Raw genomic sequence first — 27,185 nt, 5'->3', positions numbered from 1 at the left:
AATGCTACGTGCCCGAAACCGCGTCCCTAGCTGCCCTGCGCCAGCAGGAGAGTCTTACTGGCGTGAGGACTAGATGCGCGCGCACACGCCCCGCCCTTCATAGCGGCTATTGGTCGGAGAGATCCGGATCCTGCCTGGAGATGCAACGGAGCGCGAGAGAGGCAGAATGGCAGTGGTTGGGGCGGCTGGACACTGATTGGCCTATTCGCGTATGGGGCGGTGCCAGAACGTTCAAACTTCCCGCCCGTGGGGTTGCTTGGCATTCGAGCCTCTGGCATTCCCGGTTTCTAGGCTTTGATTGACGCGAAGTAGAGCCTGTGAGAAAGTCGGAAGGGGAGCTCGAGTCAGAACCCGGAGAACTGGTCTAGGGGTATTGAGGGGGGAGCTGGCTAAAGGGGCAGACGCGAGTTGCATTTTTTTCCGGAGAGTGGAGATAAGCAACATTAATTGAGCCTATGCCAACAACTCTAAATTAATATTTGTACCCACGAGGGACACCTGGGCGGCTCAGTTGGTTAAGCGTCTGCCCGCGGCTCAAGTCAGGATCCCAGGGTACTGGGATTGAGTCCTCCCCGCCATGGCTCAGCAGGAAGCCTGCTTCTCCCTCTTCTGCCTGCTGCTACCCCTGGCTTGTGCTCTCTCTCTCTGACAAATAAATTAAATCTTAAAAAAATAAATTTGTACCAAGTTCATATTTGTGAAAGCTTAGGACAGTTCCTGGAAAACTAGTAAGAGCTACTAATATATCAAATAAGCAGAAATAAGTGAGACTCCTATTTTAGTCCTCCTTTGCCTATTTCCTTGATGCAGGGTATGACCCAGGAGGGCAATATTGTGCCCGGCTTAAATTTTGGTCTCCCCAGAGGAGCATAGAAGTGTTCAAATTACACAAAACTCCGGTGGAGAATAGACCTGAGAACACCTACACCCCCCACTGAGACATGTCTATACCCCTCTACAGGTGCACACACCCGCACCCCTAAAGACAGAGGAGTGTCATTCACTCACCCAGCAACTATTTAGTGCCTACTCTGGACCAGGTGGCAGACTCAAAGTACTGAACATTAATTATGGGCTTCATGAAGCTTACCTTCTAGTGTGTGTGAGAAGAGAAGCAAGGAGATTATGAGGGGGACAGAAATAAATACATACTTTTAAAAATAGATCCCTTGGGATGCCTGGGTGCCTCAGTCAGTTAAGAGTCTGCTTTCAGCACAGGCCATGATCTCAGGATCCTGGGACCAAGCCCCACATCAGGTTCCTTGCTCAGCGGGGAGCCTGCTTTCCCCTCAGCCTGCTGCTCCCCCACTTGTGCCCTCTCTCTCTGACAAATAAATAAATATGATCTTTTTGTAAAAAAATTAAGTTAAATGAAAAATAAAACAAAATAATATCCCTTAAAATGCATCTTCCTCTCCAGCTTTGTCCTAGGTACCCTGAGATGGGGAGATCCCATCCAGGAGGTGAGAGAAAATGGTGGGTTAACCCACTTCTACCACTCAAGGACTGGAAAATCCCCTCCAGCAAGGAAGGTAAGGGAGGGAATTAAGGACTAGGTTAATGGTTACCCCTGGCAAATTGTTGAGCAATGGAGCTGTGGAAACCTGGAAGAGACGTCACAACTCTAAGGCGTGTCAGGGAGGGACACACCTTCCAATCTGGGGTGAAAAGAGATTAGAGACTGGTTTACCAAGCTAGGGAAGGCTGGGGAGTGAAATAAAAAGCCACCCTTTGAAGGAAAGGTTAGATACTGAGATAGGAGAAAAGCAGGGGTAAGGAGGTGAGACCAGAGGGAAACGTCTCTGATGGAGGATTTGGGGGCGCAGCCCAGGGGGCATTGCTGGATAGTACCAGGAGAGGGCAGCATTACCTGTCATCTGGGAAATGAAGGAGAAATACCTTGTGGGTAGCCATGCCAGCCACCCAAAGTCAATATTGATGATCAAACCAGCTCTAGCCATAAAGCCGTAGGACAGAAAGAGGCAGGAAAGAAGCTGCCAAAACCTGTTTGGGCGCAGGCCTGGCCCCATTTGCCTGAGGCATCTTCCACAAGGGAGATCTTTGTGGGGCAGATTCTCTGATAGACATTGATTGGCTGGAACAGAAGAGGGTCCTGAGTAGGGGTGTTTTGACCTCCTTTCCTCATGTGGAAGGGATTTGTGTGCAGAATCTGAGGATCACCCATGGAGGAGACCCTCCCCCTCAACACACACACTCATGAAATCATCCTACAACCTTACAGGATCTTACAATTCAAGGGAACAAACACAATATATCTTCTCACTGGGGAGGAGAGAGATAGGCCTTCCCCCAGGGAGGTGAAAACCCACAGAAGAGGAAGCAGGAGAGGAAACCACTAACTGCTGGTTTCCAGCAGCACGACTCTCACTCCACCCCAGTCCTCCTCGAAGTCTCCTTTTCTTCCAGTGTCAAGTCCTGTTTTGCTCCTCTACATCCTTACACTTCCACTGTGTTTTTCTGTAACTGTAGGTCTGTTAGACAACAGGTGGTGAGAAAGAAAGAGAAGGTATGGTAGCGTAGGAGAGAGATTCAAGATAAGGAGGCTGGAATGTGTCCAGTTTGGAGGACATATTTTTAAGCCGTTTTTCAGCAGCTCATAAAGAATTTGACAGAACCTCCAAAAATCAAGTTACTCTTCCTCTACCTCCCTACTTATTTGTGTCCCCAAGGACTCCACTTACATTATGCCATCTGATCTTTGCTTAAGACCAGCTACCATCCCCTCCAGGATCAGTGCAACTCTATTCTAGGGCCACAATAACCCCACTCTCCACCCGCCCCCATTCTCTCATCTTCAACATATCAGTGAGAAAAGGGCAAGGGGCACAGGAAGGAGCCCCCGCAATGGGGGCAGAAGTGGAAGCATTTTAGCTGACTAGGCTATTGAGGAGGAGCTGACCTCCCCCAGAGATGAGTCCCTTTGGCTCAGCTTCTTGTTTCCCTAGCAGGAGGCTTGGATGTCTCCCCTCCTATCACCTCCCCTACCTTTCACCACTCTCTTCCCCCAATTTCAGTGTCTACTTCCAAGTCGGTCCTGCTGGAGTCTGGAAGAAATGTGGGAAAAGGAATAAACGACCACCTTCACATTCTAAAGTTACCCCCTGGGACCTCATGGGCTTGACCAAGCTGTTGGGGTCGTTTCTTGTGTGAGGGTGGGGTGGGAGTGTCCTCTGATTAATACAGCAGGGAAACTGAGGCAGAAAAAAAAAAAAAAACTGTGTTCAAGGAGACGGGTGGAGAAACAAGGAGGTTCCCAGGATTCCCTCCTCCTTAACACCCCCATCCCTTATCCTCTAGGAGACCTGAGGCTCCCCGTCCGGACCCACTGCCTAGATCGTCGAGTCCCGCCCCCTCCTGTCCCCTCCCCAGGTTCAGGGCGGGGCCGGTCTGTGAGTCAGCGGCTCCCTGATCTAGCCCAGTGGGGGATAGAGCTGGAGGGGCGGGGTGTGGGGTACGCTGGGCTGGTGGGGAAGCCGGGTCTTGTGTGAGCGGGTCTTTTCGGGCTTGTGTGGCGCTGAAGGGACAGCCCTAAGTCTGGGGGAGAGAATCCCTGCCCGTGAGACCCGCCTTCCCCGGCCCGAGCCCCTCCCAGTTCCCCCAGCGCCGGCCGCTTCCTGGTCCCCGTCGCAACCATGGCTGAAGAACAACCCCAGGTTGAATTGTTCGTGAAGGTAGGAACACCTCGCTCCTAGGCCGGCCTCCCCATTCTTGGAAGGCAACTCTCACCTTGACCCAGCTACAGTCTTGACTCCCCAATCCCTTCTCTCCTTGACCCCCACCCAACCCCACGTGCAGTCTTTAGTGTGCGCGCGTTGTTGGGGGTGGCCTCGGGAGGGGAAGACCGTTGTTGTGAGTGCGGGTAATGAGAATTCTGTGCTCGACCCTGAAAAGTTTGTGGAAGTGCAAGTTTCAGCAGCCTAAAGGGCCAGAAGGTAGAGAAGAGGTCCCAGGAGTTGAGACTATTCACGGGGGTTGGGGGTGGGGGGACAAGCTGATGGAAAGAAGGGAGAGAAGGGGACAGTGGGACTCAACAGGGTTTGGGAGGGTCAGAGGGAAACATCAGGACATGTGGTGGTAAGAGAAGACCAGAGTGAGGGGTGTCTTGGGAGAGACTTGAAGGAGTGAGTGAGTTAGTGAGAGAGAGTGCGTGTGCGTGTGTGTGTGTGTGGCAGGGCAGGTTTCAAGGAAGAGGGTGTGGCGAGGAGGGCTGAAAGGAGATCCCCGGCGGAGGACTGGTGGGGTGGAAGGAGATGGAGAATGGCAGTGGGGTTCTAGCAGTGCAACCCGAGAGAGGGTGGGCCCGGAAGGGTCCCCGGGACTTGGAGAAGCGAGAGAAAGGGAGGTGACCATATGGGAGTTTAGCTGGGGCTACCAGGGGAATAGGTGGGGAGAGGGATCAGAAGGAGGAAGAGAACTGAGTTAGTGTGTTTACGGTTTGGGGGTTTTAGAAACAGCAGAAAGAGTCGCCCAGCTCTGTCCTCTCTCAGTGGGTGTGGATGAGGAACGGTGGTCCTTTGGCCTTTGGAGATGAAAGCGCAGACAGCGGACTAGGGGACTTCACTCTCTCTGCTCTGCTCCCCTCCCCACTGCAGGGGCATTCTTACCCAATCCCGGACTTCATCTCTGCACCTCCCTCTCCGTCTGTGCCTCCTTGTTTGCACATTCTCCCCACCCTTCACTTTCCTGCCGCCTTTCTCTCCACTTCCCCCCTTTGTTCGTCCTTCTTTGTGTGTTCCTGCTGCTTTTTCCCTCCTTGCTGCTTGGGGCTTCTGGGGAAGCCATTCCTTCTCCCTGTGCCCAGCCTTGGCAGGGTCCGCCCCCCTTAGGTGTGGTCCCCACCTCACTCACACTCGCCTCAAGGGCTATTTTTATTCGTGGGTGAGGCTGCCCTACAGAGTCTGGCCTTGGGTCCAGTGTGAGGAGAGTCATCTGGAGCTGGGGCCATGTGTTGGGAGACCCCGCAAGTAGTGTGTGGGGAAGAGGAAGGTGGCCCTCTGCTGCCCAGGCCTCAGCCTCACAGGTCCCTGCCCCCACTCCTTGCCAGGAAGGAAGCCGCTGAGGCAGAGACAGTGTGAGATGAATCACTCTCAGCCCAGGGGGGGTCCCTTGGGGGATGAGGTCACCACTTGCCAGTTAGAGGGCAGCCCCTCTTTACAAAGCCCTCTACATCTTTAGAGGCCCTGGGCCCCTTGACTCCCTACCCAGCTGCCAGAAGGAGGGTGGAGGTATAGAGAACCAGAACTCTGGCTTCCAAACCCCATGGTACCTTGCCCATTCTCAGGCTCTACTCCATTCAGGAATCCAGGAATCCAGGCCTCTAGCCTACAACCCTGGCCTCACCAAAGTCCCTCTCTAGGGATTTGGGAGAGTTAAATACGCTTTTGTATGTGCTTAGGATAGCAGGTAACACTGCATTACTGTTTGTCTTCCCTCTCTAGGGTCCAGATCCTCCCGAGTTCTCCCAAACCCAATCCCTCTGCTTACCTCCCAGCTGTCCTGAACTCTGTGGGGAACCAGAAGCTGACCTTTGCAGAAAACTTCCCCGCTAATCTGCCCTTAGGTTTACTCCGCCTCCAGAGTGGAGAGCCCATGTCTGGGGAGAGCTGTTAGCCCTGAGACTGTGTGTCATGATTAGGCAGAAAACGGTGTGATCTGGGAGGGGGGGTGGGCAGAGAATGGCCTGTGGTAGGTGGAGTATACCAGGCCTAACCTTGGGGTGGGGGTTACTTTTCAGGCTGGCAGTGATGGGGCCAAGATTGGGAACTGCCCCTTCTCCCAGAGACTGTTCATGGTGCTCTGGCTCAAGGGAGTCACCTTCAACGTCACCACTGTTGACACCAAGAGGTGGGCCAATTTCTGTTCCTCTAACACCCCGTTTGCGTGCACGCTCACCCATCCTAGTCCTTTCATCCTGTGGCTTTCCCCCCACCCCCGCCCTCCACCCAGAGCTCCTTTTTCTTTCCACATGCTTCATCTCCCCTTTCTGATTCTCCCTGACCCCATTTTCCTGTCCTGATGCCTGGCCTGTTCTCAGGAGGACAGAGACAGTGCAGAAGCTGTGTCCAGGAGGGCAGCTCCCATTCCTGCTGTATGGCACGGAAGTGCACACAGACACCAACAAGATTGAAGAGTTCCTAGAGGCGGTGCTTTGCCCTCCCAGGTACAAGGACACTTGGAAAAGAAGGGTTGGGTAGCTGGGAGATTCTAGGGGAGAGGGAGGTGGAAGAAATGGAAAACCAGAATGGTGGGGGGCTGGAGCACGGGAGCTGAGGCTCCTCCCTGGAAGATAGCTTCTCCTGTTTCTCCTACTGGCTTTCAGGTACCCCAAGCTGGCAGCTCTGAACCCTGAGTCCAACACGGCGGGGCTGGACATATTTGCCAAATTCTCTGCTTACATCAAGAATTCAAACCCAGCACTCAATGATAGTGAGTCTCAAGGGTTGGAGGCCAGGGTGCTAGGAGGAATGGAGAAGATCCAGGGATTGGGAGGCATTAGGGGCACCTGGAAATTCCAGTATAGGGGAGATGGAGCAGATGTTGGCAAACCCTCACTGCCTCCCACCCCAGCCCCCTTATTTTTGTTTAAACTCAATATTTCCTTGCATTTTCATTGCCTTTGACTTTAAGTTTCTCTTTGTCTGTCACCTAGCCTCTCGTGTACCACTGTGTTAGTTGGGTTGGCTGCTGGCCTGTTTCGTGGCAGAAGAGGGTTGTGCTTAAAAACAGTGACTCTCTGGACACCTGGGTGGCTCAGTTGGTTGGGTGTCTGCCTTTAGCTCAGGTCGCTGTCTTGGGGTCATGGGATCCCTGCTTGGTGGGGAGTCTGCTTCTCCTTTTCCCTCCGGCTTGTGCTCTCTTTCTCAAATAAATAAATCTTTAAAAAAGGGGGGTGGGGCACCTGGGTGGCTCAGTGGGTTAAAGCCTCTGCTTTCAGCTCAGGTCATGATCCCAGGGTCCTGGGATGGAGCCCTACATTGGGGCTCTCTTCTCAGCAGGGAGGCTGCTTCCTCCTCTCTCTCTGCCTGCCTCTCTGCCTACTTGTGATCTCTGTCTGTCAGATAAATACATAAAATCTTAAAGGGGGGGGCACCAGGATGGCTAAGTCCGTTAAGGGTCTGCCTTCGGCTCACGTCATGATCCCAAAGTCCTGGAATCTGCCCCACATCCCATCTGGCTCCCTGCTCAGCAGGGAGTCTGTTCCTCCCTCTCCCTCTCCCTGGGCTTGTGCTCTCTGTCAAATAAATAAAATCTTAAAAACAACAGCAACAACAATGACTCTAGATCCAGACAACCTACACCTTCCCTAGCTAGATTAAACCCTACTAGCTGGGTGAATTTGGGCAGTTCATTTAATTTCTCTGTAAATCCATTTCCAGATCCATAAAATGAGGCTAACAATGCCTGTTTCATGGGTTGATGTGAGAATTAAGAGTTTTTGTGTGTAAAGTGCTTAAAATAACACATGGAAAATGAACTACATTCGTGTCAGATACTATTATTTGGACTGGCCCCACTCCCCAGGCCCTCCTGGACTGTGTTGCTCTCCTGATGTTCTTACCAATTCCCCTTTCTTGCACAGATCTGGAGAAGGGGCTCCTGAAAGCCCTGAAAGTTTTAGACAATTACTTGACATCACCCCTCCCAGAAGAAGTGGATGAGACCAGTGCTGAGGATGAGGGTATCTCTCAGAGGAAGTTTCTGGATGGCAATGAGCTCACTCTCGCTGACTGCAACCTGTTGCCAAAGCTCCACATAGTACAGGTGGGTGGTCATTGTATGAGCAGAGGGTGGCCTCTGGGATGACTCTTGAAGAAGCTCCCACACAGGTTCCCTATGACAACGGCTCCAAAGGTGATTTCTTTCTTAGGATGGTTTCCATGGATTGCCACCAATAGCAGACACACCCCATTCCTTCTCACCAGTCATTGCTTCAAGGCTGTTGCTTTAGAGAATTAACATTCGGTGATACAGGCTGTGGGTGCAGACTGGCCGGGAGTAACATATCCCAATGTTGTTGTCAAGAGTGCTCTTCCTGTCTCTATCACTGCCAAATCCCCACATCACACAAAGCAGGCTTTTCCTAAAATCAGAGCTTTAACTCTTTTTATAGCATTGGTCTCCACTCTGTCTTGTGATGAAAGATGAAAACTGCTGGTTCCCATGTTTTTTACTCAGCCTCAAAGCTATGGTTTAGTTTGTGAAACATGGGCCTAATGTCAGTCTGCACAGACCTCTGTATTGAACATCTGTGTACTAAGCACTGAAAGACAATAAAGATGGATGACTGACAATTGGTCCTTCCCCTCAAAGGATTTGAAATCTAGCCAGGAAGATAGAACAGTCACATGAAAGTTAAGTAACAAAACATGATTAAAAGCCAAATGAAAAATAGGGACAAAAGTCACTGTGGAAATTCAAGTGGAGAATTTTCTGATGTGTGAATTACATCTCAGTAAAATCAAGAAGAGAGCAATGGCACCATGGAACCGGGTGGTCTAAAAAGGAGCTGGTTAAAAATGGCCAGGATTTCAGTGAGTGGAGAGGAAGGGTGAAGACAGAAGATCGTGAGGAGTTAAGAAAGCCAGTTGGATGATTCATAGAGGAGAGAAGAATCACAGGAAGAGAAGCCAGATAGCGGGAGTTCTTGAATGCCTGGTCAGGAAGGCTAGATTTCATCCTGGAAGTCTTGGGAGAAGGGAAAGACCCAAGAGCCTAGCTGCCAGGGCTGCTCCCCTGAGGCTAACATGTTGATCTCATTGATCCCTCTCCTCTCCCCACCCCCAGGTTGTATGTAAGAAGTACAGGGGATTCTCCATCCCAGAGGTGTTCCGAGGAGTCCATCGGTACCTGCGCAATGCCTATGCTCGGGAAGAGTTTGCCTCCACCTGTCCAGATGATGAGGAGATCGAGCTGGCTTATGAGCAAGTGGCCAAGGCCCTCAAATAAGTGCTTTCTGAGGCTCCGTCTCCCTCTGCACAAAGGCAGCAGCTGGTTTCCACGTGGCTATCCAAGGGACACACTCCAAAACAGCCAGTGGGCAGAGAATCCTGGAGCACTTGTGCAGGGCTGGCTGGGGGGCTGAGGGGAAAGATGGGGAATCTAGGTAAGATTTTTATTGTGGGGTGGTGCGGGTAGGACAATGTATTTCAGTAATAAAATACAGAATGAAAATACAGTGTCGTTTTACACAAAGGGGTCTTGAGTGTGGCTAACACGGGAATGAGAGGTGGGTCAGTGACCTTGAGCTCAAGGCAGAAGCGAGGAATTTAGAAGAGGGGTATTGGTGGTCAGGCTTCCATTCCTCATGCCGGTCCACCGTAACGCTGTCTTGTGGTCCATGTCGCGTTTGCAGCCCAGCCGCCGGGGCCAGCCAGATCTGGGTGGGCCTGGGCAGCACTCACGGGGCGGGGCCAAGTTCTGAGGAGGGGAACGAAGTCCCCCTGGAGTGGGCGCGGCGTAGCAGGGCGGAATGGGCGTGGTCTCTAGGAGCCCCGCCCCGTCCCGCTTAGACAATGCCCCGGAGCCGCCAGACCGTCGCGCCCCCGCCCCACCGTAGTTCTTGAGCTCGCCTACCCGGGGACCCCTCAAAAGCAAAGAGCTCCAGTCCCCGAGGCTTGAAGACTAGGACTCCCTTCTCCAACTCTGTCCTCAGGGGGGTGGGGCCCCAGCCAAGATCACAGAACGCAGGAGTCGGGGTGGCCACTGGAGGTAAGCCTAGGGGTTGGAGATGTCCTCTGGACCGTGCGCAGGCTGGAGCTTGAGGATGCCGGGTCCGTGCCTGCAACGGACAGAGTGCAGGAGGCCGAAATTTGGGTGCGTTGCTGAGCGGGGTAGACTTTGGGGAAGATGGACCAGGAGACGGGGTCCTGGAGCCGGGAGTGGCAGCCGCTCCCTGGGACCACGCCCCCGGTTTCCCCGCCCCTTGGATTTCGTTTTAGACCTCTCCCAGTCCTCGGGGACTCGGTCTGGTTTATACTGGGTCGCGCTAGGGGCAGCGGGACCGGCCCGGGTGGAGGGACTTAACTCCTTAGATTCTAATTTCTCCCTCGTTACCCCTCTTCTCTTTTCTCGTTTGGGCATTCAGGACTTCCATCTTCCAGGCCTTGACTCTCTCCCCAGCTGCCTCCTCCTGTCCCATAACCCCTTTGGGTCCCTCGCCGCACTTCGGGTCCCTATGGCAGCGAGCAGCTGAGGGTTAAGGGGGCGGGACCGTTGCATTTTTGGGGAGTGAGCGCATCCTAGCGGCTGCCAAGAGGGGCGCCTAGCAGGGACCTCGCAAAGCCCCCTAACTGGGGCAACAGGTGTTGTGAAAATTAGGGGTCTTGTTCCTCGGACTCCTTCCAAAGAAGCAGACCAGACCCAGAAGGGTGCGGGGTGGAATGGGGTCGGCAGGAGAGGAAGGTCTGGAGGGGGTGGGGCGAAGTGGGAGGGGCGCCCGGAGATGGCAGAAGGAAGACCCGGGCGCTCTTAACCACCCCCCTACGCCCTTCTGTGCATGTCTCTTTCTCTGCCAACCCCACTCCCCTTTTCTCTTATCCCAGACAGGTGAAGTAAAAAGAGAAAACTAAGAAATCAGCGCGGCCGGAGGGGGAGACTGTGTGGATGGGATGGGGACGCCAGGGGAGGGGCTGGGCCGCTGCTCCCATGCCCTGATCCGGGGGGTCCCGGAGAGCCTGGCTTCGGGGGAGGGTGCGGGGGCTGGCCTCCCGGCTCTGGACCTGGCTAAAGCTCAGAGGGAGCACGGGGTACTGGGGGGTAAACTGAGGCAGCGGTTGGGGCTGCAGCTGCTAGAACTGCCTCCTGAAGAGTCGCTGCCGCTGGGACCGCTCCTCGGTGACACCGCCGTGATCCAAGGGGACACGGCCCTAATTACGCGTCCCTGGAGCCCCTCCCGCAGGCCGGAGGTGAGCGCCGCGGCGCGGTTTGGGGGTAAGGGGAAAGGAGGAGCTGGACGTGCGGGGCTTTAAGAGTTATGGTTGGGAATGTCTCTGCCCCGCGCCCTCTTTCCTGCCCTAAGGTCGATGGAGTCCGCAAAGCCCTTCAGGACCTTGGGCTCCGGATTGTGGAGATGGGGGATGAGAACGCGACGTTGGATGGCACTGATGTTCTCTTTACGGGTGAGGTTGAGGTGCCTGCATCCCTGGGCTTTGCATTGGGAAGCAGAGCTGGGGAGACTAGGCCATTTTGGGCCTTGTTTCCAACTCACTCTGGCTCTCAAACCTCCGCGGCCTCCCTGGGCTCAGGCCGGGAGTTTTTCGTAGGCCTCTCCAAGTGGACCAATCACCGAGGAGCTGAGATCGTGGCAGACACGTTCCGAGTGAGGAGCGGGACCAGCTTCTTGCTGGGGAAGCGGGGAGCGGATTGGGTGGGAGGGGCGCACGGAGGGGGCGCGGAGTAGAAAGGAGCCCAGAGCAACCTGTGTTTGAGGGAATCCCCCATCCCTCCCGCGTCCCTGAGTAATTTCTTTTGCTGCCCCTAGGACTTCGCTGTCTCCACAGTGCCGGTCTCGAGCACCTCCCATCTGCGCGGTCTTTGCGGCATGGGGGGACCCCGCACGGTCGTGGCTGGTAGCAGCGAGGCTGCCCAAAAGGCTGTCAGGGTGAGGAGGGTGGGGCCAACAAAAGTGGGCGTGGCTCTTGTCCTGTAAGGCTGAAAGCGGGGAGGTTCAGAGACTTAATTCCAACCCCTGCCCTCATGGAGCTGTCCATCTGGTATGAAAACACGTCAGAAAGCAAGAAGTTACTATGGCAGGACAGGAAACACAGTCGATTAACATCGTCTTCCCGAGTTTCAAGAAACTTCTCAAAGGTGGCATCTAAGCAATGAGGAAGGATGGATGACATGGACTGGTGGGGGCTGAAGAAGGGGAGAAGAGGGCCGCAGGTAGTAAGAACTGCATGTGGGTCTGAGGTGGAACTTAACAAAAGTCTCTAAAATGCTTAGAACAGTGCCTGACACATACTAAGGGCAAGTACTTGCTATCATTATCATGCAACAAATGTAACTGTGTTCCCAGCCCTTAGTGGTGGTAGGGCCACCAGACTCAGTTGTGGGGAGGCTCTGAGACTTGACCACTTCTTCTTTTTCCCTTCCTCAGGCGATGGCAGTGTTGACAGACCACCCCTATGCGTCCCTGACTCTCCCAGATGATGCAGCTGCTGACTGTCTCTTTTTGCGACCTGGGCTGCCTGGTGTGCACCCTTTTCTCCTGCACCGTGGAGGCGGGGACCTGCCCAATAGCCAGGAGGTGAGAGGAGGCAAGAGCTCCACTACTAACAACAACCAGAGGAAGGAGTCTCGAGCCTTCCTAGTGGGACAAAGAAGGGGTACCTTCTCTAGAAGCATGGCCGGCTCCAAGAAGGGCCTGGCTGTGGCCTCAGAGTCTTACTCCCCTCTCCCATTTCGTGTTCTTCCTGCAGGCATTGCAGAAGCTCTCTGATGTCACCCTGGTACCTGTGTCCTGCTCAGAACTGGAGAAGGCAGGCGCCGGGCTCAGCTCCCTCTGCCTGGTGCTCAGCACGCGTCCCCACAGCTGAGCTCCTGGCCTTAGGGTTCTGGCTGGCCAATGTTTGGGCAGCATAGGGAGTAGAAGCGGAAGGAGGCTTAGATAGAGGACGGTGAATAGGTATAGTAGTGGGGAGAGGGCCCCAAGATGGGGGGGGGGCTTAGTGTGGGAAAAATGATAGAGTCCACTGGGTGAGTCTTCTCCCACAGAACTAATAAAACAGAACTGACCTTTTAGACTGGGCTGTGGCTGGTGTCTTAACTGGGATAGGGGCAGGGCTGAAATCTGAGGTTGAGGTTAGTCTTTCATTCATCAAACCCTCATTAGGCACTTACTGAGTCATTGCCCAGCCCTATTATAGGTGTTTGGGTGCAAGATGGACAGGATAGAATTTCTATTGTGGGGAGCATATGTGACATAGAGAAGAAAGAGTAGGGTGGATCACTCATTATCTAAATGTCAGATGATTCAGAGAGTGGTAGATTACCAACCCACTCCTAGTTGATAGAAAGGAAGAAGTAACGCTTCCAGGGACATTCATTTTCATTCACTCATTTACTGAGGCTTAGCAGTAATATAAAAAGGGTCAGTCTCCTGAGAGCAGGGAACTCACAGTACATTGAAACTGAAATACAGGTTGTGATGGAACAATTTACAGGGTGTGATTGCTAAGAGATAAATAAGGAGACTGCCTACAGCATCAAAATCAAAATGTATGCAGGGGTAGGCAAAGAGGGTCAGGAATGGCTTCCCAGAAATGGCTACATTTCAGCTGAGTCTTGGGGATGAATTATTAGGCAGGAAGGTAGTGGGGAGAAGGAAAAAAGGGTGATCCGGAAAGAAGGACTTGCCTGGCACAAAAACGTATTTGGAGGCTGGGGAGAATCTCTCCCAGGCTGGCAGGCTGTGCACATGTGGAGTGCCAGAGACAAGTCTGGAAGGTAGGCAGAGTGCTGCCAGCACCTTATACCCAAAGCCAAGGCCCATGGGTCCAAGAAAAGGTCCTGGAAAGACATCCTGCAACTCTGGAATACAGGTTGTGAGGAGGAGGTTTGCATTGGGGAGGACCCCTCTGGCTTCAGGGAGGAGGGCAGGGGCAAGAGGATGAGGTGGGGCTATGAGTCACCCAGGGAGGAAATGAGGAGAGTATATTCAGGTGGCAGCCCTGGGCATGAAGAAGGGTATGGATTTCACCTTGACATTAAAATAGAAAGACAGGACTTGGTTCGTTGTGTGGGAGTGAGCAGAACGAGGTCTGCATGACTCCCAGATTCTGGCTTAGGCAACTGGTTGATCAAGAGAGACTACAGAGGAGGATGAAGTGAGTGACAGTGAGTTGGGTTTGGGATATGCTGTGTGAAGAATGTCTATGGCTGACCAGGCAGGGCTGTCCCAGGGATAGATGGGAAATCTCATTACTTGAGATCTGAGCTGGAGAGAGTTCTGAGTGTTGTTTGCAGAGGTGAGGCTTAAGGACTGGCTGTGGATGCCAGATTCCCAGAAGAGAGGGAAGTCAGATAAAGGGACGAACCTAGAATGGTGGGGGATACCATGGGAATAGGGAGGAGGGCAGAGGAGTCCAAAGGGAAGATGCCAGCATTAAAGAAGGAAGTAACCAAAGACCAACTAAAAACGCTACTGGCATGGCCATTAGGACATCACTGGCAACCTCATGGAGAGATGAGGAGCAGTGTGAGTGGAGTCAAGGAGAAGACAAAGTGTAGGCCCCTGGTTCAAAGAGCTGGACTGTGCAGGGGAGGGAAGAGACAGGACAACTATCTAGGACTTGTTGATGTCTTAAGATAGGGAGACAGGGCTTGATCAGGTTTAGAGAGGGCCCCAGTGGTGAAGAAGATGTGAAAGTTATAGGAGAGATGGGGTAACTGAAGGAGCAAGATCAGTGGCAGAGCAGAGAACCCAGGGCTCCTGACTCCCATACTAGTGCTCATTTCTGTCCCATGGTGCATCCATTGCCAGGTGAGGGGCCGAGAAGGAGAGGGGAGCTGTGGAGAGCTGGGAACCTTCAGCTTGTGAGGTTGGAAATAAGGGCTTCCCTTCAAACTACAACCGCATAGATGGTCGAGGCATCAGCTGGGACCATGGGGGACAACCGGAGGGGCCTTCTGAGGGCCAGATGATCCAGGTCTGCGTAGAGCAGGCTCTGAAAGGTGAGGAGGAAGGCAGGAGAGTCTCAGAAGTCTGACTCGCTGGGGGATTCAGGCCTCTCTCTTTCTCAGTCCACTCTTCTCAGGGATTCTGTCCAACCCCCTTCCAATCGCCAGGCCCTTACCGCCTCCTGGTCCAGGTCCCCTGCAGTCTTGGGCTCCTCCTCCTTTACTGGCCTCTGGGGCTTGACTTTCGCGAGTGGATCTATATGAGGGGAAGTGGTGAACAGAGCTGAAAAATGGAGAGAAAGGGACCAACATTCTGCTTCCAGCAAGGGCTCAGACTCAGGAATTGAGAGGCGGGAAGTGTGGGAGCAGTAGAAAAATGGGGTGGTTAGTCTCACCAAATCTGGGGAGTGGTCGAGGCGGGTGCGGGGGTGATCGTCTGTAACGGATGTATAAGTCTTTGAGAGCCACCAGTTTTATCTCGTCTTCCTCGGGGCCAACAGCAACCCAGCAACTCAAAGGCTCAGACCCGCAAAACAATTTAGGCTCCACCCCCACAGATAGTTCCGCCCACGCTCTGATCCTGCTCCGGCTCTAGCGTCGCCTCCTTAGCCAGGGCTCCGCCTACCAGCCTGTGGCCTCGGCCCAAGGGGTGACCTCCCTCCTCCGCCCCCTTCCTCTATAAACCACACGCCCGAGCTCTAGGTCTAGCTTCTGTCTGCGAAGGTTCTGGTCCTATCCCTCCCGCCTCCGGTCCCGACCCATGTAACCAGGCCCCGCCCATTGTGCTCACCTGCGCCACCACCAGACCACGCCCAACGCCCCGACTCCCAGCACCAGCCCAGCGCCCAGCAGGGGGATCAGGAGCTGGGGATTCACCGACCCTGGGTGAACGGAGGACAGGGTGTGACGGATACTGAGGTCAGGGGTGCGAGGACAGAGAACTAGATCTCCCGTCCAGGAAACCTCCCGCTAAGGCCTCTCTCCCTCCCGAGGGTGTGTGAGTGAAGTCCCAGGCGCAAAGGCCTGGACCTACCGTGGGTAGACCCCGGTGCCCTGCAATCAGCCCCGTCCCCTAGCACGTGAAGCACTGTACGGCTTTCTTCTTCGTGGCGGCCCCTGCAGAAAAAGGTGCCTGAGTCCCCCGCGCTCAGGAGCAGCTCCAGCCGCCGGATACTGGGGTCCAGGGCACGTAGGCGACCAGCAAAGGGCTGGACTGGAGACACAGTAGGGGTCCCGCTCGAGGAGGCCCACAGGATTGGGCGGCGTCCTTTGGACAGGCCCTTGCAGGCAGGGAAGCTAGGCGCCCAGGCCCAGCGGATGGGATGCGAGACCCCTACGCAGGAGAAATTCACCCGGTCTCCGGGACGGCCGTCCAGTGAAGCTGGGGTTGGAGGGGACAGAGGTTAGGGCAAGTCCACAGGGCTAGACTAACCCCACTCCCGAACCCCATTCCCGTCTCCTCTCTCTCCCCTCTCTTCTGAGCTCCCGCCAGCCTGGATCATCCCCCACACATCAACCCTCCCCTCCCCAGCACCCCCCGCCCTTCAGTCTTTCCTTGCGCCCACTCCCAACTTTCCTGGGGGAAGATGGCTTACCCCCGGGGTCTCCCTGGGCCCTTGACAGCAGCAGCAGCAGTAGCTGCAGAACCAGAGCCATGGCTGGGATGTATGTGGTGGGGATAGGAGGCAAGTGTATCAGCGGAGGAGACCAGAGGGAAACTCGGGAAGAGGCGGTTGGGGGGGGGCACGGGTTGGGGGCTCTGATAAGAGCGGGGCGGGGCTACCAGCCGCCGGATCCCTCTGCGAGCCCTCGCTGGCTCGCTTTCAGCCCTCAGACAATACTCAGTTGAAAGTGGTGCTCTGCTGGTTACGGAAGCACTTTTCTGTACTTTAACTCCCGCGGGGTAGCGGTGGCCCGGAGCATCCTGGCTGTCTGAGTTCTTCCTTAGCCATCTACTAGCTGAGTGATGTGGGAGAGTCGTTCAACTTCTCTGGGCCTGTTCATTCATCTGTAAAACAGGGATAAAAAGCAACTTTTTATCAACTTCTCTGGGCCTGTTCATTCATCTGTAAAACAGGGATAAAAAGCACCTACCTGGGGCGCCTGGGTGGCTCAGTGGTTAAGCGTCTGCCTTTGGCTCGGGCATGATCCCGGGGTCCTGGGATCTAGCCCAACTTTGGGCTCTCCACTCTGAGGGAAGCCTGCTTCTCCCTCTCCCACGCCCCCTGTTTGTGTTCCCTCTCACGCTGTGTCTCTGTCAAATAAATAAGTAAAATCTTAAAAAAAAAAAAAAAAAGCACCTACCTTCTAGAGTACTGAGAAATTTAAAAAAGTAATACACATACAATGCCTAGAACAATGCTTGACATATAGGAGCACTGGGTGCTCATCATTATTGTTATTACTGCAACTTCTTATTCTAGCTTCTCCTTCACCTCTCTGTGCCCACGCTGTCCCTCCTGGCCAATGGTGCCCCACCCAAACTGGCAGGTTTTGGTCTGGGAGACACTTTGGAACAGGCCACATGCCCCACACCCTGGACTTCATCGGCCCTCGCCCAGGCCAGGCCAAGCCCTGGTTTAGCCAAGGCAGGTTCCCAGAACCTTCTGAGGGCCTAAGGCAGCACCTCAGCAGGCAGCCCCAGCCTAGGTCCTTGCTGTTGTGACATCACAGAGGCCCTTGGTGACATCACGAATCTTTCATCTTTCATCCTGCGGCTGAGCAGGGGTTGGGAAGACCATGTCAAGGCTGAATCCAGATGAAGTTAGCCCCTTCTGTCCTCAGTTTCTGCTCACGCGCCCCTACCAATGCCCCCCAAGGACCCAAATTGGGCAGTGAGTGTAGGCTACACCCATTATCCGTTTCCCGGAACCAGTAGGTGCTGCCACCATAGCCGCTGTAATGTCACAGGGGCTTCGGTGATGCCTTTTCAGAGGACTGTGCGGGCAGGGCTGTCCGCTGGGAACCAGGAAGGGTGTCTTGGCCTGAAACCAAGAACCAAAATGGAGTTGGCCATGAGTGTGCCTACCTTCCAGTACCTCTCTCTCCCATCCCTACTCCCTCACCCAGTTCTGCTTAGTCCCTCCCCACCCCTGGTCATCAGGGTATAAATGGGGAAGGAGGGGCCATCAGAGGCAGGGAAGGGAGGGACCTTTGGGATTATAAATTCCAAAAAGGCCACTCAACTCCCAGAGCTGGATCCCTGAAACTCTACTCTGTCAGCTGCTGCACTTGCTACCATCCCCGGGGACCCTCATCATGAAAGGCTTTCTGCTGCTCATCCTGTCTGCTCTGCTCTGCTGGGTCTCAGGTGAGCACTGGGGGACCCCCAGGGACTTCTGCACCTTCTCCCACCCACTGTGCTCCATTGCCCACTGCTTGGGATCTCAAGTACCCTTAGCTCCAACTGGCGCAGCTCTCCTGTGACGGGGTCCTTGCTCCATTTCTCAATGACCCATATCTCCTTCACGCTTCTCCCCACCTCCAAGACCTACCCTTCTAACCTGCCAGAGCTCCAGGTCCCCTGTCCCCCACTCCACGACCAAACCCAGCTTACTGCTTTGTCCTCTCATTACCTGCACTCAGCGGAGTCCTCCCAGAAACCTAGGTGTCCATCCTGGGGCTTCTTGTACACCCCACACTCCCCACCTCCTCCTCCAGATTCTGTTCTCAGTCATTCAAGCAATAGCCTTTCTTAGTTCACCCCTGCTCTTCCCCGGAGAGCATACTCACAGGGACACCAGCTTTCCGGAGGGTCCCAGTGATGATCTAGAACCTCCTGAGGAACTGGGGAGATAGCCTGGTTCTAGGGAGGGGATGCCAGGGCTGCTCACCCCCAGGGTGAAGTGGATTTATTTCACAGAGGTGCAGTCACTGGGCTCCTCTGCCCTCGGACTGAACCCTTCCTTCACCAAACTTTGCTCACGCAAGCCTAGAATTAGCTGAGGTGGGAGCCTGGAGGGTGACACTTTTTGCATCCATCCCCTCTCCATCATGGAATGGTGCTCAGAGAGCACCTGACCATCTGCTTCTCAGATATTATTCTTTTCTGTCTGAGAGCTGCTGGAGAGGATCCCTCAGGTCTGGTTCCTCTTCCCACCCTCATGGTGGTACCAGGTGGGGAGAGTAAATCGCTAAAGCTGGCCACAGGTGGTTTTGTTGCCAGCCTCAAGTCCTAAGCCACTGATACAAGTGTTGCAACCATGACTTTTATTTATTTATTTTTTAAGATTTTATTTATTTATTTGAGAGAGATCAAGCCGAGCACAAGCAGGGGAAGCTGCAGAGAGAAAGGGGGAAGCAGGCTCCCTGCTGAGCAGAGAGCCTGTGGGGCTGGATCCCTGAACCCTGAGATCTTGACCTGAGCTGAAGGCAGACGCTTAACCAACTGAGCCACCCAGGCACCCCAAGAGCCATGATTTTTTATTTGTAGTATTTCTTCTCATTTCAAAGTCTCCGTCTGTGACATCTTCTGAATTCCTTCATCTTTTCCCCCACCTCCTCCATTCCTTGCCCACGGTAGTCTCACATTCCATCTATCCCTGGCCCTGTGTTTTTGTTGGTAGCTCTGCCCCTCTTGACTCATCCCCGAATGGGGTGGGGTGCAGGACGATATTTAAGGTGTAGGCATTCACAGAGCAACAATTCCACCCTCACCCACTTCCACTATTTCTGTTTCACTCACCTGCTCGGTCACTGTCAAACCAAACAGGTCAGAACACTTACTTGACTGGCTCTTCTCCACCCTACCCCACAGCTCGGCTGGTCCCCAGGTGAGTCAGACACCCCATCCCCTCAGCCTGACTTGTGTCTTCCCAGCTGACATTCGCTGTCACTCCTGCTACAAGGTCCCCGTGCTGGGCTGTGTCGACCGGCAGTCCTGCCGCCTGGATCCAGGACAGCAGTGCCTGACAACAAATGTGTACCTCGGTAACATGCCCCTCTTTAGTAGGGACAGGGGGCTGGTGGGAGACTCTATGGCAAGGGCCAAGGCCCAAATGTGGCTCAGACTGCAATGGGACACACAGTCCCAGCAAGGACAATATTTGGCCAAGTATTCTTAAGTGCCAGTCACCATTCTATGACTTTACACGGATTGTGGGCAGCAACAAGTCCGAGGACCAAGACTGGGGTGAGGGGGTGGGGGACGGAAGTGCAGAAGGACAGTCAGACTTACTGAGAAGAGATAAGGAGGGGAGGGGCAGGGGCAGAGTGGGGAAGGAAGCCTGGGCGGGTGCATGGGCGGGGGGGACACAGGCACGCCAGGCACCTGTGCTGGCTGACCCCACGGTCCACTCCTACCCTCAGGTAAGATGTGGGTTTTCTCCAATCTTCGATGTGGCACACCGGAAGAGCCTTGTCGGGAGACCTTCAACCAAACCAACCACAAGCTGGGCCTGACCTATAACACCACCTGTTGCAACAAGGACAACTGCAATAGCCCAGCTCCTCGGCCCACCCCAGCCCTGGCCCTCGTCCTCCTCACCTCTGTGGCTGGCCTTGGCCTCTGGCTGCTGCACTGAGACTCACTCCATAGCTGTCCCTCCTCCCACCTATCTTAGCCTGAGTTTAGCCTTAGGTCTCCTTGTCCCCTGGCTCCCTACACTGGTCTCTCCTTAACTCCCTTCACTCAGAATAGCATTTCTCCAGGCTCTTCACATTTCTGTAATTAGACAGCGGTCTCCCCACCCATCCTTCCACCTTACATCCTCCACTGACCTTCTCCCGAGTCCCTTCCTATATCCCTCTAGACCATCCCAGATCCTCCAGTGGTCCCAGAATAGCTCCGCACTTTGCGTCCTGCACTCTACCATGCCCAGCTCAGAGAGGGATGGAGATCTGGGCCTGAAATGGGACTTCTGTCCAGTCCCCCGCAAAGGCTCCCAGGAAGGACCTGATGACCTCACTGTATGGGGTTGATTCCCCAAACCCTTGCTCCATACGTACCTCATCTCCATGCTCGCCTCTTTGCATTTTGAGTAATAAATATCTATGTCTGATAAACTGTGTGTTTTTTTGTCAAAAGACCTGTTGTCAGAGGCCCCCCTCTTGGGAGATAACACTCTCAGCTCCTGCCCTTCCTCAAGAATCCTCCAGGGACTTTCCCTGGGAGGCTGGGCTGGGGCAAATGGAGAAACGGGTTTTTCAGGCCTCCATCCTTCTTCCTTCCTGTGTCTGGGGTTGACATACGCGTCCAGTGTTTGGAGCAACAATCCTTATCCCAAATTTAGGCCACACCTCTGTGTACTGCCAAGAAGGAGGTGCGGCCTGACTTGAGGGCTCCCCCAAAACGGTAGAAGAGCTGCATGGGGATGGAACACAGGACCCTCTTAGCAGGTTAGAGTCAAGGGCCTCACTTGGCCCCATTCCTAAGCAGGGCAGCAAGCCACCCTCCCAACACGGTGTTTCCACTTCCTTTCTCAATCCTATAGAGTCACATTGAGAACCAAGTTGCAAATGGGAGAAAGGGGAAGAAACCCAACCATGTTCTTTGGTTCCTGGTGACCCCCATTCAGCCCAGAGCCCACTCCCCCTGCTCAGTGGTCCTCACTGCTAAGGAAGATTCTCCCTAGCAATAGGCCCCAGGGGTCACTTAGGGCAGATTCTCCATTGTCCTTTGGGGGTTTGTTGGTAAAGGAGTGCACTGTTGTAACTAAGTCCGCTGACACTTGGTAACTAGAGCATGGAGGCCGCATAATACTCCTGCAATTCTCCCATCAGCAAAAGATAGATGGCATTTTCCAGTCAGCTCTAGAGTGGTGGAGAGATTTTAATGGCTCACAGAGGGTTGTCTTCTCACCTCAGCTCTCCTTTGTTCCCTTGCTCCCTTGCTCCTCCCGCCCCAGCCTACTAGTCTCTCCACAGTGCTGGCAAGAGCCAGGCCAGGGCGGCGGCTGCTGCAGCCAAGACACATGGCGGGGCCACGGTGCTTGCCACGGCGCTGTTACACAGGTCTCCGACGCAGCATTCCCTGTGGGTTGTGTAAGTCACGTCTCCCACCAACTCCGTTTCCACTTGATTGCAATGATGGGCCGCCACACAGGCTCGATAGTGATGAATCAAGGTCACTGAGGCTGAGAGAAAAAACAAGACTGCAGTGTTGGACTCTTGGCTTGAGGACTTGCCTTCTAGGGTAGAGCGGATGTGACTTCCAGGAGCCCGGAGGGATTCTCTGTCCCCTCCAGAAAACACCTCCATGAAACCAAGTAACCAAAATGAACACTGACATTGCTAGCGCTCTGATTCAAAGGTGCTGAAAAGGCCCGATCTCCCTTCTCTGTGCTGTTCTGGCCAAAAATCCATGACTGCAATCTAATTATGAGAAAATAGCAAATAAATGTAAATTGAGGGATGGTCTCTAAAATAACTTATGGGGACTCTTGAAAAGTGTCAAGGTCATGGAAGACAAAGAAGCAGAATCGTCCCAGATCAGAGGAGACTAAGACGTCGTGAGCACTAAATGCAAGGCGGGATCCTGGTTTGAACTGTCCCAGATCAGAGGAGACTAAGACGTTGTGAGCACTAAATGCAAGGCGGGATCCTGGTTTGGACTGAAGCCAACATCTCTCTTGTCAGTTCAGGTGGAAAATGAATACTCCATGTCCTGTCACCCTCAGGCACAGCTGGACCAGTCAACGAACACACAAGCCTAGGCTCAAGGGACAGGAATGATGGCTTATCACTCAAAGAAACCTGCAGACAAGTAGTTAATCAGCACTATTCTAAAGACATAATCATTGGTTGGGCCTAATGAAATGTCTAACATGGAGAATAAAGAGATTTTTTAGATTCCAAGGCTGTTGAGATGGAAAAGATTTCTGGGGGACCAAAGTGGCACCACAGCGCCTGCTAGCACGACCTCATGGGGGTCCAGTCAGCAGAGCCCACCTTCTCAGAAGACCCCTAGCCTCAATTTTGCCCTCAAAATCTCTCACTTGCCAGCTGTCAGGAGCAAGGGGTGGGGCTTTTGAGCATCAGCTCCCTGTTCTCCTGGGTGACACCACACAAATAAATAGCCTACTTTTCTTCACTGCAGAAGCTCTGTGTCAGATTTTATTGGCTTGCTGTTGCAAGTGGTTGATGAACTCTCATTTGGTTTGGCTATAGGACCAGAAAAAAAGACATGACTAGATCATCTGGCTACACTGAAGATTAGTTGGTGTTTTTTGAAAGAGTTATTTATTTGAGAGTGAGCGAGCAGGGGGAGGGGCAGAGGAAGAGGGAGAGAGAATCCTGAAGCAGACTCCCTGCTGAGCCAGGAGCTTAACTCAGGGCTTGATCTCAGGACCCTGAGATCATGACCTGAGCCGAAATCAAGAGTCAGAAGCTTAACCCACTCAGCCACCCAAGTGCCCCTAGTTAACAGTATCGTACCAGTGTTATTTTCTGATTGTGATCATTGTACTATGGTTATATTAGATGTTAGCATTAGAGGAAGAGAGGTGAAGGACATACAGGAACTCTACTATTTTTGGAACTTTTCTGTCAATCAAAAATTATTTCAAAATCATATACATGTGCGCGCACACACAAACATACACACACACACACACACACACACACACACACACCCCAGTCCTTAGCTAATACCTGCAAGTTTGGTTTAACATTTTGGTCCCTGCGTTCAAGGGACAGAACTTTTTCAACGACTTAGGAGTGAATGGGCCTCTGAGACTCTGGGGAGTTAAGAGGAGGAGGTGACAGGGATAGTGGGCTGCTGAGGGGCTCAGTGCCAGAGCCAGAAGGGGCTCCAGATCTCTCTACTCTGCCATGGCACCATCTGCCTGGAGCCAGACTGAGCCTGGGGGCAGGGGAGGGCTGGGGGAAGGGGGAGAAGCTGAGGACTCACGGTTTCCAGACAGCTTGTTCTGCCCAGGGCCAGGCTGGGGCTTGCGTTCCAGGAAGCCACAGTGCTCCCCCTCCCCGCAGGTGGCCACCGTCTCTTTGCAGGAGTTGCTGGAATCTCCTTTGCACTCAAAGCACCGCATGCGGGTTCCTGGCAGAAGAGAAGAGGCGCTTGACCTGGGCTGACCGGGAGCCAGCTGGCAGAGGCGGACAGGGCTTGGCTGCCTCCTTACCCAGGGCAGACCCCAACAGGGTGCTGAGCAGGACCCTGACCAGTAGAGAGTTCATTGTGTCTGCCAGCAATGTCAGTATCACCTCTCTCCCACCCCCCTCCCTGGCCCTGATCCGCCAGCCTTATATCCCCCTTGCCTTGGGCTTTATAGGGCAATAAAAAGGGAGTAAAGAATCTCCCCCAGCAGGCACTGGGGCCCCACTAGCGACAGGGAGGCCCCCCTCCCCCCCGCCGCGGCAGAAAGAGCTCCTGGCGTTCTCCGGAGTCCCCAGATGGCTCCATCCTCAGCAGCGGTTCTCAGGCTGTGGCCCCAGAACTCCTGGCCAGAGGGTCCTCAATGGTCTTCCTTTCCCACTTGCATACCTACAGGAGATTGGCTTTTCTCCACGTACTATCACCAAAACAACAGGTCGCAACTGCCTAAGGGCAGAAGCCATGTGACAACTGGGCCATCTTCTATTCAGCCTTTTATGTAATTCCCCAAAGTGGAGAGCAACCCTCCTTTCCTGTGTTGTTGGGAAAGAAGTTACTTTTCACAAAACTGTGTTTCGTTAACATGTGATAGATTTATTATTTTTATTTTTAAATAAACCTACTTAAAATGCTCTGTGTTGATTTTGAATGTAGTAAATACTACAGTAAATACCAATATTAACCCACACAGAGAAAAACTCTTTCGGGCCTTCAGTAATTTTTATGAGTATAAAGAGGTCCTGAGATTAAAAGAAAAAAAAAAAAAAAAAGGATATCTGTCTCCTCTGCCCTCCTCCCTCCCCTTTCTTACTCCTGATACATCCCTGCTCTGATTCCCCAGATCAGGCTCTCCTCCCTCAAGGTCATAAACCTCAGTTTTCCAGAATCTACCATCACCTCCTGAATCTTTTCCCTGCATTCCTTCCCAGTCTTTCTGAAACACCCCCCCACCCCCGCCAGTGGAAACACGTCTGTCCCTCTGGCCCCACCCATGATTAATTCCTTCCTCCACAGTAGTAAAACTGGGAGAGATAATTATAGGGTACAAATGTTGAGGCTTGGGGGGATCAAAGGGATGTGAAGCTGGGTGGGGTCCCACTTATGCAACTGAGCTTTGTGTGGAGGGAAGGGTGGGAGAGGGCATTGTTGGTTCCACATACAGACACCACGCTGGAACAATTCTGGGCCAGGCCTTCTAGGAGGGTGACCTTGAAAGACTCCAAAGCATGGAGAGGGGAAGGATGGAGCAAACAAAGACAGGGAACTGAGCTGACAGAGCCGAGAACAGCTTGAGACAAGGGGAGGTGGGGAGGAATGAGGGGGAAGGTGACAGACAGAACTCTGGAGCGGCAGACACAGCTGAGAGCAGAAAGCACAGCACAGAGAAGACCCTGAGGGCTCTAGCCCACTCGAGTAGGGGGCGGGGAGGATGTGAGAGGTGTGGGACATAGGAGCTGCGGGACCAGGGCCCCTACTGCGTCAGGCTGGTGAATCTGGTCCCGGTTCCACCCCCCAGATTCACTCCCTAGGTGTGTTTGTTTACTGGTCCCTCCCTGTCTCGCTCAGATGCTCCAGCTCTCGGGATCTCTGGGTGCAGATCACATTCTCCCAGACTCCTGAGCCCTGGGTCCAGCCATGGGCCCCTCCAGCATCTTCCTGTGCATCCTGTTCCTCTGTGGGGCACTGGGTAAGGGGGGGGCAGGTGGGAGAAGCGGGAATGCTGAGCAGAGATTTGCATGGGCTTCAGAAAGAAGAGCTCCTGGGAATGGCCTCAGGCCAGGAGAAGGTGGAACCAGAAGTTTCTTTTCCAAGGCATTTGAGAATGAATAACTCTCTTCCTTGCAGCATCTTGACCTGCCTCTGTCCTCTGTCTCCCCTATTCCTTATCTCACCTCTTGCTTCTTTGCGGGGCCTTGCGGTCAGTGTCAATTCTTATTTGCTCTCTGTCTGGGGCACCATCTGCTTAACTTTTTCACTGCCACCCTGCCTTCCTGGGTCTGGCTTTTGGTGTCACTCTCTGCCTTCGCCTCTGACTCTCTTGGCTTCTGTCATATCTGTGTGTTTCTCCCAACCTCTGGATCCCTCTTGCCTCTGCGATTTTTCTTTTCCTGAGTTGTCTCCCCTCCCTTCCCTGTGTCTCTTCCGCGACCTCTGTCTGCCCTTCTCCTTCCCTTTCCCCACTTCCCTCTCCCCACTTTGTGTGTCACCTCTCTGCGTGAATCTCTCTCCCTTATCTGGGCTCCAGCCTCTCACAGGCCTCTTTGTCTCTCCTGTTCTCTGCCGACAACCCCCCACCTCCCCGCAGGTCTCACCACGCCCCCGCCCCCTGCCCGAGGTCGGCTCCGCTGCTACACCTGCAGCTTTGCCAAACCCTGCTACCCGGTTCCCACCGAGTGTCAGGACGACGAAGCTTGTGGCATCAGTATTGGCACCTCAGGTAGGACTCTGGCCCAATGACCCTTCTCTAGGCCAGTCTCCATCCATCCATCTTGCTTTTCCTGCTGCCCCACTGCCCTTACCTCCTTCCTGCCTGGACCTCAGCATTCTCTCATTCTGTTCCACAGAGCAGAATGAGATCATCGAGCGGAAGGGCTGCCTCCCACGGGCCCAGTGCCCTCTGCAGGGCCATGCCACCTACTGGTCGCGCTCCTACGCCCTGCGGCACCACTGCTGTGAGCAGGACCTGTGCAACACAGCCACCACGCTGCAGCCGCTCCCCAGCCCCCTACTCGCCTCCCTGCTCCTCCTTGCAGCCAGCTTCACCTGGGGAGGTCCCCTCCTCCGCTGGCTTCAAGCCAATCTGCAGCCTTCAACCCAGGATTCTGCCCCCCTCCTCACCGCCTTCGAGACCCCTGCATCTGAGATATGCCCAAGAACCTGATTCTGTAGAGAACTCTGATTCCCAGCCTCACACCTTCCCAGACCCCTCCCAAGGTCTGGTTCCTGCGGGCACCACTCTAGCCTGGATAGGCACCTGCCCAGAGCCCCGCCTCATAAACAGTACCTGTTCTAGGTCTTTTGTCTTTTCTAGATGCCCACGGCTGATGCCCTATCTCAGCTCCAGGTCTTGGTCAAGGCAGGTGGTTTGTTGAAGCTGGGGGTCCCAGGCAAGGGGATTGAAGGGGCATCAGGAATGGTGAGGAGGACAGTCTTGCTAGGAAAGATTAATTTGGCAGTTCAGGAACTCAGGAAGGAGGTTCTTGGGAGAATTGTGAAAAGTAAATTTAATAAAAGTGCTATCTGGGAGTCTAGGACACTGCCGTGTGTGTGTGTGTGTGTGTGTGTGTGTGTGTGTGTGTGCGCGTTCTCTTTCACTCTCCCCCCCTCCCTCTCTATCTCTCTCTTTTAAAAGCAAACTAGAGCTGCCTAGTGGGTTGGGCTGGGCTGCTGGGACCTGAACTGTAACTTTCACCTCATTCTCCTTCTGTGTCATTTCCCTCCTCCTTCTTGCTAATAGCTTAGCTTGAGCCCCTGTAGCATGGAGGCTTTCGATGAC

General features: G+C 53.8%; 6 protein-coding genes across 10 annotated transcripts; 4 read left to right on the top strand and 2 right to left on the bottom strand.

Annotated features, from left to right (window-relative positions):
- Positions 1-3,448: 3,448 nt before the first annotated feature.
- CLIC1 (chloride intracellular channel 1) lies at positions 3,449-9,194 on the top strand. Its single transcript, XM_032847143.1, has 6 exons — positions 3,449-3,692; positions 5,756-5,865; positions 6,056-6,181; positions 6,341-6,447; positions 7,601-7,782; positions 8,806-9,194. Exons 1-6 carry the CDS (start codon positions 3,654-3,656, stop codon positions 8,965-8,967), a joined length of 726 nt encoding a protein of 241 aa, XP_032703034.1. The 5' UTR covers positions 3,449-3,653; the 3' UTR covers positions 8,968-9,194.
- A 308-nt stretch (positions 9,195-9,502) lies between these two features.
- On the top strand, positions 9,503-12,762 carry DDAH2 (dimethylarginine dimethylaminohydrolase 2). 2 transcript variants are annotated; one of them, XM_032847142.1, is made up of 8 exons: positions 9,503-9,729; positions 10,106-10,322; positions 10,563-10,925; positions 11,039-11,138; positions 11,265-11,338; positions 11,501-11,620; positions 12,119-12,268; positions 12,441-12,762. In XM_032847142.1, exons 3-8 carry the CDS (start codon positions 10,629-10,631, stop codon positions 12,555-12,557), a joined length of 858 nt encoding a protein of 285 aa, XP_032703033.1. In that variant the 5' UTR covers positions 9,503-9,729; positions 10,106-10,322; positions 10,563-10,628; the 3' UTR covers positions 12,558-12,762. The 2 variants fall into 2 exon arrangements, with proteins under 2 accessions (XP_032703033.1, XP_032703032.1); XM_032847141.1 differs by lacking the exon at positions 10,106-10,322.
- Positions 12,763-13,062: 300 nt separating this feature from the next.
- Positions 13,063-16,349, bottom strand: MPIG6B (megakaryocyte and platelet inhibitory receptor G6b). Of its 4 annotated transcripts, none has more exons than XM_032847144.1 (6): positions 16,236-16,349; positions 15,674-16,021; positions 15,431-15,521; positions 15,036-15,076; positions 14,817-14,896; positions 13,063-14,687 (listed from the first exon to the last, which is right to left on the bottom strand). In XM_032847144.1, exons 1-6 carry the CDS (start codon positions 16,294-16,296, stop codon positions 14,583-14,585), a joined length of 726 nt encoding a protein of 241 aa, XP_032703035.1. In that variant the 5' UTR covers positions 16,297-16,349; the 3' UTR covers positions 13,063-14,582. The 4 variants fall into 4 exon arrangements, with proteins under 4 accessions (XP_032703035.1, XP_032703036.1, XP_032703037.1 ...); XM_032847145.1 differs by having other exon boundaries at positions 14,817-14,923; positions 15,036-15,040; XM_032847146.1 differs by having other exon boundaries at positions 15,036-15,040.
- A 1,254-nt stretch (positions 16,350-17,603) lies between these two features.
- On the top strand, positions 17,604-20,632 carry LY6G6C (lymphocyte antigen 6 family member G6C). The gene is given in 4 exon segments (XM_032847187.1): positions 17,604-17,822; positions 17,824-17,950; positions 19,459-19,569; positions 19,948-20,632. Coding segments are annotated over 4 exon segments (525 nt in total). The 5' UTR covers positions 17,604-17,750; the 3' UTR covers positions 20,163-20,632.
- An 839-nt stretch (positions 20,633-21,471) lies between these two features.
- Positions 21,472-23,772, bottom strand: LY6G6D (lymphocyte antigen 6 family member G6D). The gene is made up of 3 exons (XM_032847242.1): positions 23,718-23,772; positions 23,489-23,635; positions 21,472-21,713 (listed from the first exon to the last, which is right to left on the bottom strand). The coding sequence occupies exons 1-3, from the start codon at positions 23,770-23,772 to the stop codon at positions 21,490-21,492; spliced, it is 426 nt and encodes a 141-aa protein (XP_032703133.1). The 3' UTR covers positions 21,472-21,489.
- A 1,504-nt stretch (positions 23,773-25,276) lies between these two features.
- Positions 25,277-26,672, top strand: LOC116860903 (lymphocyte antigen 6G6e-like). The gene is made up of 3 exons (XM_032847241.1): positions 25,277-25,376; positions 25,995-26,126; positions 26,254-26,672. The coding sequence occupies exons 1-3, from the start codon at positions 25,325-25,327 to the stop codon at positions 26,568-26,570; spliced, it is 501 nt and encodes a 166-aa protein (XP_032703132.1). The 5' UTR covers positions 25,277-25,324; the 3' UTR covers positions 26,571-26,672.
- The last annotated feature ends 513 nt before the right edge of the window (positions 26,673-27,185 follow it).

Source organism: Lontra canadensis, unplaced genomic scaffold (genome assembly GCF_010015895.1).
Source record: "Lontra canadensis isolate GAN:19392208 unplaced genomic scaffold, GSC_riverotter_1.0 scaffold186, whole genome shotgun sequence".
Classification (NCBI taxonomy): Eukaryota; Metazoa; Chordata; class Mammalia; order Carnivora; family Mustelidae; genus Lontra; species Lontra canadensis.
Note: the sequence above shows the minus strand (reverse complement) of the source record. Positions and strands in the feature narration are given on the sequence as shown.